At 38.1% G+C, this 12,841-nt stretch overlaps 1 protein-coding gene across 2 annotated transcripts in view; it reads left to right on the plus strand.

Moving 5' to 3' along the window:
- MXI1 (MAX interactor 1, dimerization protein) overlaps window positions 1-12,841 on the plus strand; it is a 79,665-nt gene that overhangs the window by 16,940 nt on the left and 49,884 nt on the right. The window contains exons 1-2 of one of the 2 annotated variants that reach the window (XM_055300552.1): window positions 208-414; window positions 1,510-1,642. In XM_055300552.1, coding sequence (XP_055156527.1) covers window positions 342-414; window positions 1,510-1,642 — 206 coding nt within the window. In that variant the 5' untranslated portion in view covers window positions 208-341. Of the gene's footprint in view, window positions 1-207; window positions 415-1,509; window positions 1,643-12,841 lie in introns of those variants that run through there. The other variant, XM_055300551.1, reaches the window with a different exon arrangement.

Raw genomic sequence — 12,841 nt, forward strand, 5'->3', positions numbered from 1 at the left:
CCGGTGTGCTGTGGGAGGGGCGGGACTACATTTCCCAGGAGGCACAGGAAGGGGCGGGACGGGGCGGGCCTCGGTGCTGCGCCCGCCCCTCCCCCGTGCTCGCGCGGAGAGGTAAACAAACCGCGCGCGGGCTGCCGGCGGCGGCGGCGGCGGGCGGCGGGGGCGGCGGGCGCGGCGGGGGCGCGGCGGGGGCGGCGGAGAGCGCGCCGAGCCGCGGCGGGGCTGGCCCGCCCGCCCGCCGCACATGTCCCGGGGCGGCGCCGGCCTGTAGCCGCCTGCGGCGCCTCCTGTCGGTCAGGAGAGGGAGCGCGGAGAGGCCCCGGTCGCCACCAGCGGTGTCCATGGAGCGGGTGCGGATGATCAACGTGCAGCGCCTGCTTGAGGCGGCCGAGTTTTTGGAGCGCCGGGACCGAGGTAACGGCCGGGCGCCGCTGCCTCCGCCACCACCTGAGCCCGCGCAGTCCTCGTCGGCGCGAGGAGTGCGGTGCGCCGCGTGAGGGGAGGGAGGGTGCGTGTGTGAGCGGAGGGGTGTGGGTGTGAGGGGCAGGGTGCGTGCCTGAGGAGTGTGTGTGGAGGGCGCGTGTGAGGGGAGGCGCGCGTGCAAGGAGGCGTGTGTGAGGGGAGGGAGGGTGCGTGTGTGAGGAGCGGTGCGCGTGCGACAGGTGCGTGCGTGAGGAGGCGGGTGTGTGTGTGTGGGGTGCGGATGTGAGGAGGGGGTGTGGGGGGGGAGCGCGCGTGAGGCCGCGCGGGCCTGTGCGGGCGGGTTGGCGCGCGTGAGCCGGGAGGACTGGGAGGGGGGAGGGGGGAGGGGGGCCGAGCCCAGGGAAGGGGGTGTTAAGAGTGGGCGCCCCAGCCGGAGGACTTGGGAGGAAAGAGGGAAGAGAGAACTGAAGGCTCGGGGTGGCGGCGGCGCAGGTAGGGGTGAGCAGCCGAGGCCGGGAGCGGAGGGGGCAGTGCCTGCTGAGGAGCCCGCGGGGAGGAGGATGCACACCTCTGGGGAAGGGACCTCTGAGAAACGGAGGCTGGGGAGCGGAGAGTAGGAACTCTGGAAATTACGGTGTCAGGGGAGGAAATGTCGTCCGAGAGGAGGCAGTTGGATGGTTTGAAGTAGGTGAAAATGGGGACCTTAGCGGGAGACCTAGGATGGGGAGAGTAAGTAAAAGGGGGATTTTGAGGCCGGTGAAGTAATTGAGGTGGATGGTAGCTCGCCTCAGAAATCAGTGTATTTCAGTCAAGAATTCATGGAGAAAAGGGTTTTGGAGAGGATGGAGATATTTCTTAGAGGTTTAGAGGAAGTATCTGTACACCTTTCAGGTAATGGGGTTGGGTGTGTCTATAATGTCACAGGAGGACTGAGAATTTTATCTTCCAGCCAAAAAGTGGAAAAATACGACCTCCATTCTATCTGCTATTTTCTGCAACGTATTACTGCAATGACTTTAGATCAGTAGATCCACGGATTTGGGTATATTCCTGTTATCATGTCTTTTTTTCTTGCTATCTCTTTAGAGTGTGAACATGGCTATGCCTCAACGTTCCCCTCCATGCCGAGCCCCCGGCTGCAGCATTCAAAGCCCCCAAGGAGATTGAGCCGAGCACAGAAACACAGCACCGGGAGCAGCAACACCAGCACTGCCAACAGGTAGCAAGCTGGGGAGGTTTAGAAAAGGCTGCTGAGGGAGGGACCACACACACACACACACACACACGCAAAAGTGCAGGCGTTACTGACCTCAGTCCTCTAATATGGAGTCTGGAGCAACAATGAATAGCCAGCCGAGTTCCTTTACCACCATCCCTGGACATTTGGCCCTATTAAATTCATCAAGTCTAGATATCATAACCTGACTTTGTGTGGAAGGGAAGGCGTAGAATCCAGAAAGCAACCAAAGAGTTCTTGCTGGGGGTTATTAAGTGGGGAAGTCTGTGACTGGAGAGGGTCAGTACGTTGAGAGACTTGATAGCATGTGTCCATGCATGCAACCACATGCCAAAAGTAATTGAGCCAGCTTTAAATTTGGACAGTCCAAGAAGAATTTTTGAAAACCAGAAATAGCTCAGGCAGGATGTAAAGCAGAATCAAGGATTTTGTGTAAAGGAATAAAAATATTTAGTTAGAGTAGGAAGTTAGTGGGCATAATCTGTTTGTTTAAGGGTGAAAAGGAAGACCATGCTAGGAAAAGTTGTCTCTTATTTGATAAGATTGAGTTGGTAAAGGAGCTTTAAAAAAAAAACACACACACACACACACACAGAAAAAGAAAGAAGATACTTATTTTTTAGGCCAAAGAGATCCCTAGAAAATGGATATACTCAGGCATTGTTGAAAACTTCTATTTTTTGAGAACTTTTGGTAGTGTCTGGCTGTTTTTTCAGTATTTTATCCCAGGGGGCCAGAGAATTCTAAGGCTCCAACTTGTAGGAAGTTCTCAGAAGGCCATCTTAAAAATCAACAGATGCTGCTGATTTTTGCTTTTTCCATTGATAAGGAGGAATTCAATGAGGCCTTTTTCCTGATTCCCAAAGCTTTATTTAGAGAATGTGAGCATTTATTTTGGAGAGGCACAGAGCAATCTCTGGGTAACTAAGGTCACCTGAAGTGTTTGGGAAACTCCTGACAGGTCACTGGGGAGTCACTTGGGGAAACAGGTTGGGGAGAGAGTAGGACTAGGGGCTCTTACTAATATTTGCAGGAAATTTGAGGCTTCTACAGATAATAATTAGAGATCCAAAGGTTGGATCTTCCCACTCTGCATTTTTGACATTGCTGAGGCAAAACTAGGATTCACTCGTCCCTTTTTGACTAATCTTTAAAGCCATGTGTTTCTTTTTTTCTTTTGGTTTCTTTGTTAGGACTGTTCGTGTTTTTTAAATTTAGTTTTTAAAATTATAAAAATAGTTATAAGCTTAATATGCTGCATTTATGTTTATGTGTGGGTCTAGAGGATTTTTTATGGTATGATAGGTTTAGGATGAAACCTATCATCCTAGGATGAAAATATGTAATACAATCTGCAGTATTTAAAGAAGTAAGTATAAATTTTCTCGTTCTTCACAGTTTCTCTGGTTAAGGTGTCAGCAATTAGAGTCTATATCTCAAGAATTCATGGCTTTTTCAGTCCACATGTAGATTTAAAAAGACTTTTTTTTTTTTTTTTTTTTTTAATTTAGAGGCACGCAAAGATGGAAAACCACACCTGGGTTTTGTCACGCTACAAGTATTTACTGAGTCTTTCCTATTTTGTAGAAATCAGATAAATAATCTTACTACACTTTCTTTGTCCTTCATCTCATCTATAAAATGAAGGAATGGACTACATATTTACCAAGGTCCCTTCTTCCCCTGAAGTTCTATGAAACTGATTTATTGACAGTTTAAGAGATCAGTTACTGTATAGTTATGTACTATACCATTCCATCATTGCAGATGTGACATTGTTACTAACAATTCAAAGATTATAGAGGCATAAATAAGACGTATATTTCTAGATTTAACCAGTCATGTTACAGGTCATTAATAAGTCTTTGTCATCTTTTGACTTATACTCAACTCAGCTTGGGGATCTGACTGTGTGGCATTTCTGTTTCATGGTAGTATTCCTTTTAGGATTCTAGTATGGTGTGTGGAACCACAGTGCTAATTACTGTATGTTTTAGCACAGCATATCTGAAAATTTATAAAACTATAGGCATGCCATGTTGTTCTTACAGTACCCATGGGAAAATAATTATGTATATATTGGACCACCTAAGACTGAGGAAGATCATGTTTCACAGGAATAGAAATAATAAGAGGGAAATAAAAAGACAAAGAAATAGATTTTAGAAAATCTTAAGGTCCACTCATGTGTGGGATTTAGACTGGGGCCTATGTTAAACACTAGAAATTATTTTTCCTTACCATTTGTCTAAAACTTCTGCATCAGGGGATCCCTGGGTGGCTCAGCGGTTTAGTGCCTGCCTTTGGCCCAGGGCGTGATCCCGGAGAACCGGGATCGAGTCCCACGTCAGGCTTCCAGCATGGAGCCTGCTTCTCCCTCTGCCTGTGTCTTTGCCTCTCTCTCTCTCTCTCTCTCTCTCTCTCTCTCTCTCTCTCTCTCATAAATAAATAAATAAATCTTAAAAAAACAAAAAAACAAAACAAAAAAAAAAACTTCTGCATCATGGAATAAAGGAGCCAAGGATCAATTTCCAACGCTGGGGTATTTGGGAAACGGAGTTGTTAGTCCATTTGAAGGAGACCTTATGGACTTTTCTTAACTTTAAGCCTATTACTGGATTTAGTAGAAATTTTACTATATTGATTACATGAAGCAGAAAGAAAGAGTTGTAAAAATTTTCCATTTATTAGTCATCTGAAACAAGGAAAGGAATAGAATTATGAGCATATCTGTCTTATTTTCCTGATCTTATATAAAGCTCCGTGTGTGGAAGTTGCTGTTACTATTATGCATCTTGGACTTTGATATCTTGTTTGTCATAACATGACATTTGTTTCCCGGACATTGTAGCATCTTTCAAATATAGTGTTAGTGACTTTTTCCTCCTAATATTCTCAGGTATAATATGATCTTCCTGATAAAAAATGCTGTTTTATAAGCTTATGCTGAATGTTAACTCCTAATATTGAAGTCTTTTTTTTTTTTAAGTCTTATTTTCACAGAAGTACAAAGGAGAGAAAATAAGTGATGTAATGTGATATTACAAGCATGGACCTTGAAAATCCCAGTAATTTTATCATTTGGTATCCTTCTGACTGACAATTCAGAAGTGGGACCTATAGATAGTATGTAATTATTTTTTAAATACATGGTTGACTTTACTGTGGTCTTGGTCATGGCCTTCTGGCACATTTCCTAAAATCACCCTTCCTAAAATGTTGCTGCTATTAGAAAACCTGGCTGCAATTGCTATCTGGCTCATTGAGGAGCATCACATAAGCTCAGATTACCGGCTTTCTACTATTTGATCTCACAACTGAGAAATTTCAAGATCTGTCATCCTTAAAACTCTACTAATACTACTCTACTTGGCTTCATTGTAACTCAATTTTTTCTAAAATATCTTTTGAATCTGCCTTCTTTCCTTTATCTTTATTACTTACCCCCTAGTGAGATACTATCTCTCACCTGGAGAATGTTGTAACCTTCTACCTGGTATCCATGCAACTACTCCTACCCTATATACAATTCTAATGAATTATATTGGCAGGCTTTCTTTCAATTCCTTCAATACACCATGTATCCTATCTCAGGGTCTTTGCACGTACTCTGTTCTTTCCCCTTTTGCCAAGTTGTCTCTATCTAATAACTTTCTTATTTCAGTGCAATCATAATGTTTACACGGAAGCTTTTCCTCATCAGCCAAAGTAGAAAAGATGTTCACAGGATGGCAGCCCTACTTTTCCCTTCATGATATTTATCATAGTTGTAGAAATACAGTTCTCTGATCGATAAATTCACATCTCATTCATTGAACTGCAAACTCCAAGAAGGTAGAAATTGAATTTCTTCTGCTTAAGGATTTATCCCCAGTAACTATCACGATGTCTTGTACAGAGTAGGTGTTTCTTAAAAAATGGAAGGTTTCTAAACTCCATGTAGACTGCCCTCTGTTGGAACTTAGTTTTTCTTTTGTGCTGAGTACCATATTAAAGTCTGGAAGGAGAAATGATGCAACTCCTGCTTTGGCAAACTCTGATTACACTGTATTCATTCATTCATTCTTTCTTTCTTTCTTTCCTTCTTTCTTTCTTCTTTTTTTTTTTTTAAGATTTTATTTATTCATGAGAGACAGAGACAGAGGGTCAGAGACATAGGCAGAGAGAGAAGCAGGCTCCATGCAGGGAGCCTGATGTGGGACCGGATCCCAGGACTCCAGGATCATACCCTGGGCTGAAGGCAGATGCTTAACTGCTGAGCCACGCAGGTGTCCCTGATTACACTGTATTCTAAAGGATGTTATCAATAATATATTTGGAGAAAAAATTAATATGTAGTATTTGAAGTATAAACTCTACAACTGCCAATTCTTTTAAGTGTATATTCTAGTATACTATATAGTATATAAGTGTAGTCGACTACAGAATGTTGCAGTTAATTTTAAAGAACACTTATTGTCATCCTGTTATGAAAATAAAATATTAAAACGTGTATCTGCAAAAACCATAAGTCTGCCAAATATTGGCAATAAATGTTGGTATGAGCCTATGACACATGGTAATTCCATTGTTTTAAGGTGATGTAGAAAATAATAGTACCAATTCATGCTTGAATTTTAAGTCAATGAAAAATTTATTCTATTTAGTATCCTTTGGATATTAACAAATCTCACAATAGCAGCCATATTTCAATTCCACCTGTTAGGATTGAGGACATTAAAAAACAAAACACCTTTCCTTTTGCTTGTTAAGGCTTTAGTTTAACTGTTTTTAAACTGCAGAATCATGCCATATTTTAGTCTTAGATGAAATGATTATATTGCTATATTTTCAGCTTTAAAGCTTTTTTGGTTGTCTTCTATAAAGAATCAGTAGTTTTTTGGGGAAGTAGTGGTGAATTTTTTTTTTTAAGAATAGTTGTAGAACATTTTTTCCCAGTATAAGTAATTTGAAATTTGTTATATTTTCTGTTTTTATTTTGAAACATGTACCTATTTGTTCACTGAGCAGTTGAATGAAACTTTATTTTTATTGTGAAATTTCTTTTTACTCTTCTATGCTTTTCAAATTTTCTGTATTAAGAAATAGTTTCTGAGTCTTGGTGGAATAGGTAACTCCTAGAGTATCAGGACAAAGGTAGACATTAGTAGCAGTTAAACTTGTGATGTTAGAATTGTTCTTCACTATTTTCCAAATGTTGAGTGATTAATACCTCCGTGTGATGTTTTCTGTGATATTCTGTCTTCCACTGAGTTTAAATGAAAAATTCCCAAGAATTATTTAGACTTTTCATTAAATGCTTCACTGAAGCATGAGTTTGCTATTGCAGAGTTTCTAAAGGACATATTCCCTATGGAAGTATTGTTTCAAGGAGACTTGATGATCATGTCTTGTAAGTCTGTAGAACAGCTGCTTCTGTTCCTATTTGATTAGTGGCCTTTTTCCAGAATATCGAATACATAATGTGGAAGATCACAAATTGTAAAAAGGGAATTCAAGACTTTATTTGGTATAATTCTCTGCTTTATGAAGGTAAGATATTATCACACATTTTATGACTAAAACTCAGGTGGCCTAGAGAAATGGTAAGAGATATCTATTTAGCTGTAGGTGGTGGTTGATTTAACATCAAGCGGGATTTTCAGCAGAATATGCATCATTCTCAGATAAGACCGTTGACCTGAAGAAAGCTTTTTCTTCTAGATTTCTCCTTAAAAAGGAAGCAGCATTGCCTCCTTTTGGTTATAGCATGATTCTTTGTTACTTCTTAAGTGAAGACAGTTTTTCAGATACTAAGCTTATCAAAGAGCTTTGCTGGTATAGTTTGACAAAATGTATTTCCAGATCCCATTTTTGGTCAGTAGTGTTGATATAATATAAACATGCATATTTTTTTGTTTGATTGTTTTTATTTTTCATTTTGGTTTCCTACATTTTAAAATACTGTCATATTCCCCATTCGCCCCCGCATATATATGTGTGTATACCATCCTTTATAAATAAAGGAAACACATTATTGTTATTTATTACTATTATTACTATTCAAATATATTATTTCAAACTGTGATTATTTTAATATAAGAAAAATAGAGAATCCTACGAGGGGTGTAACAGAGAGGACCTGATTAAGTTTGAGAGATGAAGGAAGAGATCCCAAAAGTTGAAACTTTTGCAGTCTTGCTTTATCTTATCTTGAACATTTTTTTCATGTTGATACACATCTGTTAAATCATCTTTAATTACAGCATGATATTCTGTTTCATGTGTATACCATAATTTGTTAAACCCGTCTTCCAATGATGACATTTCAGTTATTTTTAGTTTTTTTTAAATTTGAAACAGAGCTACCGTGAACATCTTTTTGCAGATATCTTTGTACGTTTGTCCACCTAGATCCTTAGGATAAACATTAAGAATCAGAATTGTTGGGTCAAAGGGTAGAATCCATCTTCAAAATAATAATAGTAACACCTTGCATTTAATAAACTACTTGTCTATAAAGCCCTTTAATGTACATTATTACCTCATTTGAATTTCAGAATAGTTCTGTAAGGTAAGATGAAAATATTTTCTGTATTTTTTTGTGGAGGAATCTGGACTGGCACACAAGTTGCGCAGGTAGAACTAGGACATGAGACAAATCCCTAGGATTTTTTTCCCTGGGATTAGCAAACAGTCATTAGTAATAATTTAGTTAAAAACTGAGTGACTGTAACCTGAATTTATGTGTTAGTGCTCTCCTTTTCTGCTTTGCCAAATCCCTGAAATATGTGGTCTGCATCTGTTGCTTTAATGCTTTCCCACTAGTGCTTTTTTAACTTTTGCAATTTGCTTCCTTTTTTACTAGCTATTGAAACTGCTTTGTTAAAGGTAATTAGTAACCAAATTTTTTGAACTTAACACAATGTACGTAGAACATGCTTCCCTACCATAGAGGATCTTACAGTGTATTTGGAAAAATATATGTATAATAAAATGGTAAATTATGGAAATCAGTAGGATATTATAAACATGGCTATTCTAGATTCAATTATTTAAATTTATAGAAGAGATTACAATAGGCTATTGTAGAAATGCTATAGATTGACAGTATATACTTGTTTATTGACAAGGAGATATAGGGATTCTGTAACTTAGTATAAGTGAAATTCCTTACATTTTACCTAAGTAGTTTCTTAGAAAATAATCTGGTTTGGTAGATAATTTTATTAATGTTACTACAGACATTTCAAGGGAAAAGTGTTGTGGAGTTTCTTTTTATTTAGTTTTATGACATTGGATAAAAAGACTTCTGTGTGGTATTTATTTCCTTACATTTGTTTATCATGGGAAGTATGTTGGATAGGCTTTTGAGATCACTATGTAAACACTGTGGAGGCCGCATAAGGAGAGCTTTGAAGCCATTTGAAATGGGTGTTTTTAAATTATAAAAGAACATAATTTTAGGCTCAGTCAACATATTTTGATAAAGCAACTGATTTTCCTTTATTCTTATTTTGATTAATTAGAAAGGGACAATTAGGATTCTCTTTGAGGAAGTGTAAAGAATTTTTCTTTTTATGTAATAAAACACCAGAGGGTAAAATGTAAGTTTGTCTTGAGGTTTTAAATTTTGATTACCATAATCTTGTGTGGAAGTATGAATGTGAATAACAATATGATAACAGAAAAAAAAAACAGTCTTCAGATTCCACAAAAACTCTGGACAATATATTGTTGTTAATACTGAATCTATTAGGATTGTTTTCTGTAGTATTAGGATTGTTTTCTGTAGTCTTTGCTGGTGACAGTCAATGCACAGAAGTTACAGTTTAAAATTTCAACTTCTAGCGTGGCTCTAAAACCATTTGGTGTTCTTAATATTATCATTTTAACATGTTTTCCAGTCAGTTGTCCTTTGGAAGGCTTGTTACCTTCCTGGAAATAGTTCTGTAAGGCAAAGAAAGTAGTTGATTTTCATTTTTCTATAGAGTCATTGTTTTATTATGGAGGTTACTAAAAGCTCAAAGTCTAATGTTTTTATGGAATTTATCATAAATACTATAATTCATTTAAAGAAACAAAACAGTTTATATAAAATTTAACCATTTTGGGGACACCTGAGTAGCTCAGTTGGTTAAGCATCTGCCTTTAGCTCAGGTCATGATCTTGGGGTCCTAGGATCAACTCCTGCATTGGGCAGGGAACCTGCTTCTCCCTCTGTCTCTGCTGCTTCCCTTTCTTTCTTTCTCTATAAAATAAATAAATCTTAAAAAAAGTAAACATCTTTATATATAAATAAATAGAATTACATGGTGTTTAACAGTGTAAAGATAAAATGTCATAGTGTGTTATATAGCTGTAATTTTCTCAATAAGCCATGCTTTATTTATTCATTTATTTATTTAGCAAAAGTGGATGATGGAACGTGAGCTATATGAGGGCAAGCACTCTGCAATTTTAGAGTATTTATATTCTTAGTGTGGGCACTCATTAAATACTAAATGAATGAATGGCTAAATATTTTGAGCTTGATCATGTAGATTTGAGGGTTTTGTTTGATGAAATGTTGACATTTGTGGAGAAACTTGGGCACAATTGATTGCTTTGTATGACGTTGATCTACAGGTGTTTAAAATCATTCTCATTATCAATTTATTTGTGGCAGGTATACTTACTGGAGACAAAGTTATGTTTGTGTTTTTAACATTGAAATTGAAGCCCATATTATTAGAATAGCTGAATAATGTGGTTTTTTTATTCTTTAAACAAGCATTTAAATATCAGTAGGAATTTAATATTAACTTAATAAGTACCAGTATGTATTTCATACTGTTAGCCATTTTCATAAATGTGGTAAATAACTTGGATGTTAGTGGTAGAGTGTAACAAGTGTGAGGTACTGTCCTGCACATGTTCACAGGAGCACTTGAATGTGAATGGTCATAGCATTATTCATAACCACCGAAAGCTGGAAATAAGATATCCATAAGCAGGTGAATGGATGGACAAGCAAAATGTAGTATATTCATACAGTGGAATACTCTCCAGCAATAGAAGTAAATAAACTACTTAAACAAAGTGGGTGAACCACAGAAACATTAAAATCAGATACATAAGAGTACATATTGTATGATTTCATTTTGTGAAATTTATAAGAAGCAAAACTATAGAAACTAGCAGATCCTTACAAAGAAGAATAACATTCCCCTGCCTCATCTCTCCCCTTCAATTTCTATTTCCTAGAGGCTACCACTTCCAGTAATTTAGCAGTTCATTGGTTGTTTGCTTTCTTATTTCTCTTTTTTAAAAGTTTTTACTTATTTAAGTAATCTCTACACCCAACACAGGTCTTGAACTCATGACCCTGAGATCAAGAGTTGCATGCTCTTCCGACTGAGCCAGCCAGGTGCCCCTGCTTTCTTTCTTTCTTTCTTTTTTTTTTTTTAAAGATTTATTTATTTATGATAGACATAGAGAGAGAGAGGTAGAGACACAGGAGGAAGGAGAAGCAGGCTCCATGCCAGGAGCCCGACGTGGGACTCGATCCTGGGACTCCAGGATCACACCCTGGGCCAAAGGCAGGCGCCAAACCTCTGAGCCACCCAGGGATCCCCTGCCCCTGCTTTATTATTTCTAAATAAGAAGCTTATTCTAAGAGCACCAGGGTGGCTCAGTCGGTTAAACGTCTGACTCTTAATTTCTGCTCAGGTCAGGATCATAGTGTCATGAGATCAAGCCCTTTGTCAGGCTCTGTGTGAAATCTGCTTGAGATTCTTCCTCTGCCCCTCCCCCAACCCTCCCTCTCCAAATTAATAAAATCTTTTTAAAATTTAAAAAAATAAGCTTATTCTTTTTATTCTCTATCAATTTATTGTTACAGAAGATGAGGACTTGACTGTCTGTACACTTGACTAATAGCAGATTAATTGCATGCCAGAAATGAAAAATTTTTAAGATTTTATTTATTTATTCATGACAGAGAGAGAGAGAGAGAGAGAGAGAGAGAGAGGCAGAGACACAGGGAGAAGGAGAAGCAGGCTCTATGCAGGGAGTCTGATGTGGGACTCGATCCAGGTACTCCAGGATCACGCCCTGAGCTGAAGGCAGATGCGCTCTACTGCTGAGCCACCCATGCATCCCCAAAATTTTTAAAAAATATACATAAATACAGATATTTCCCAAAGGAATGATGTTTTTAAATTATGTACTTTCTAGTAATTTATATTACCAATCTCCCACAATAAGAAATTAATATTTTGCTCTCATTTTTGAGTAGTTCATGGTACATTGGATTATTGCCTTAATTTCTGAATGAGGCTTAGTTTTTTTAAAAAATAAGTTTTATTTGGATATAATTTCCATACAATAAAATTCTTCAATTTTTAGTGTGTGATTTGATGATTTGACATATATATATACAGTCCTGCAACCTCCAGCAAAATTATGATACAGAACATTTTTATCATCTCAAAAAATTGCTTCATGCCTCTTTATAGTCAGTTTCCTATCTCTGCCTCTTGGTCCTGGCAACTTCTAATCTGTTTTTTGTCACTGCAGTTTTGCCATTTCTAGAGTTTTATGTAAGTGGAATCATGTACATGCTCTTTTTGTGTCAAACTTCTTTCATTAGCATAGTGTTTTTTGAGTTTCATGTTTTTCTGTTTCAGTAGTTCAGTCCTTTATATAGTGGAGTAATAGTCCATTGTATGGTTCTACCACAATTTGTTTATTCATTCACCAGTTGATAGACATTTTTAGTTATTGTAAGTAAAGTTGCTATGTACTTTCATGAACAGGTCTTTTGTAGATATTTGTTTTTATTTTTCTTAGATAAATACCTAGGAGTGGAATTGCTAGGCCATATATTAAGTATATATTTAACTTTGTAAAGAAATTGTCACACCATTCTCCAAAGTGTCTGTACATTTTATATTCTGACTAGCAGTGTAGAAGATTTCTAGTAGCTTCACAACCTGGATAGCACTTGGTATTGTCTAAATTTTAGCTATTCTAATGGGTATGTCATGATAACTTGTGGTTTAGATTGCATTTTCCTTATAACTAAGGATCTCGAGCGTCTTTATATGTGCTTGTTTGCTATTGATATGTCTTCTTTGGTGAAGTGCCTAATTATATTTTTTGCCTTTTTTCTTTTGTTTTCTTGTTGAACTATAAAGAATTCTTTGTAAATTTTTAGGG

This window comes from Nyctereutes procyonoides, unplaced genomic scaffold, assembly GCF_905146905.1.
Source record: "Nyctereutes procyonoides isolate TBG_1078 unplaced genomic scaffold, NYPRO_anot_genome, whole genome shotgun sequence".
Lineage (NCBI taxonomy): Eukaryota > Metazoa > Chordata > Mammalia > Carnivora > Canidae > Nyctereutes > Nyctereutes procyonoides.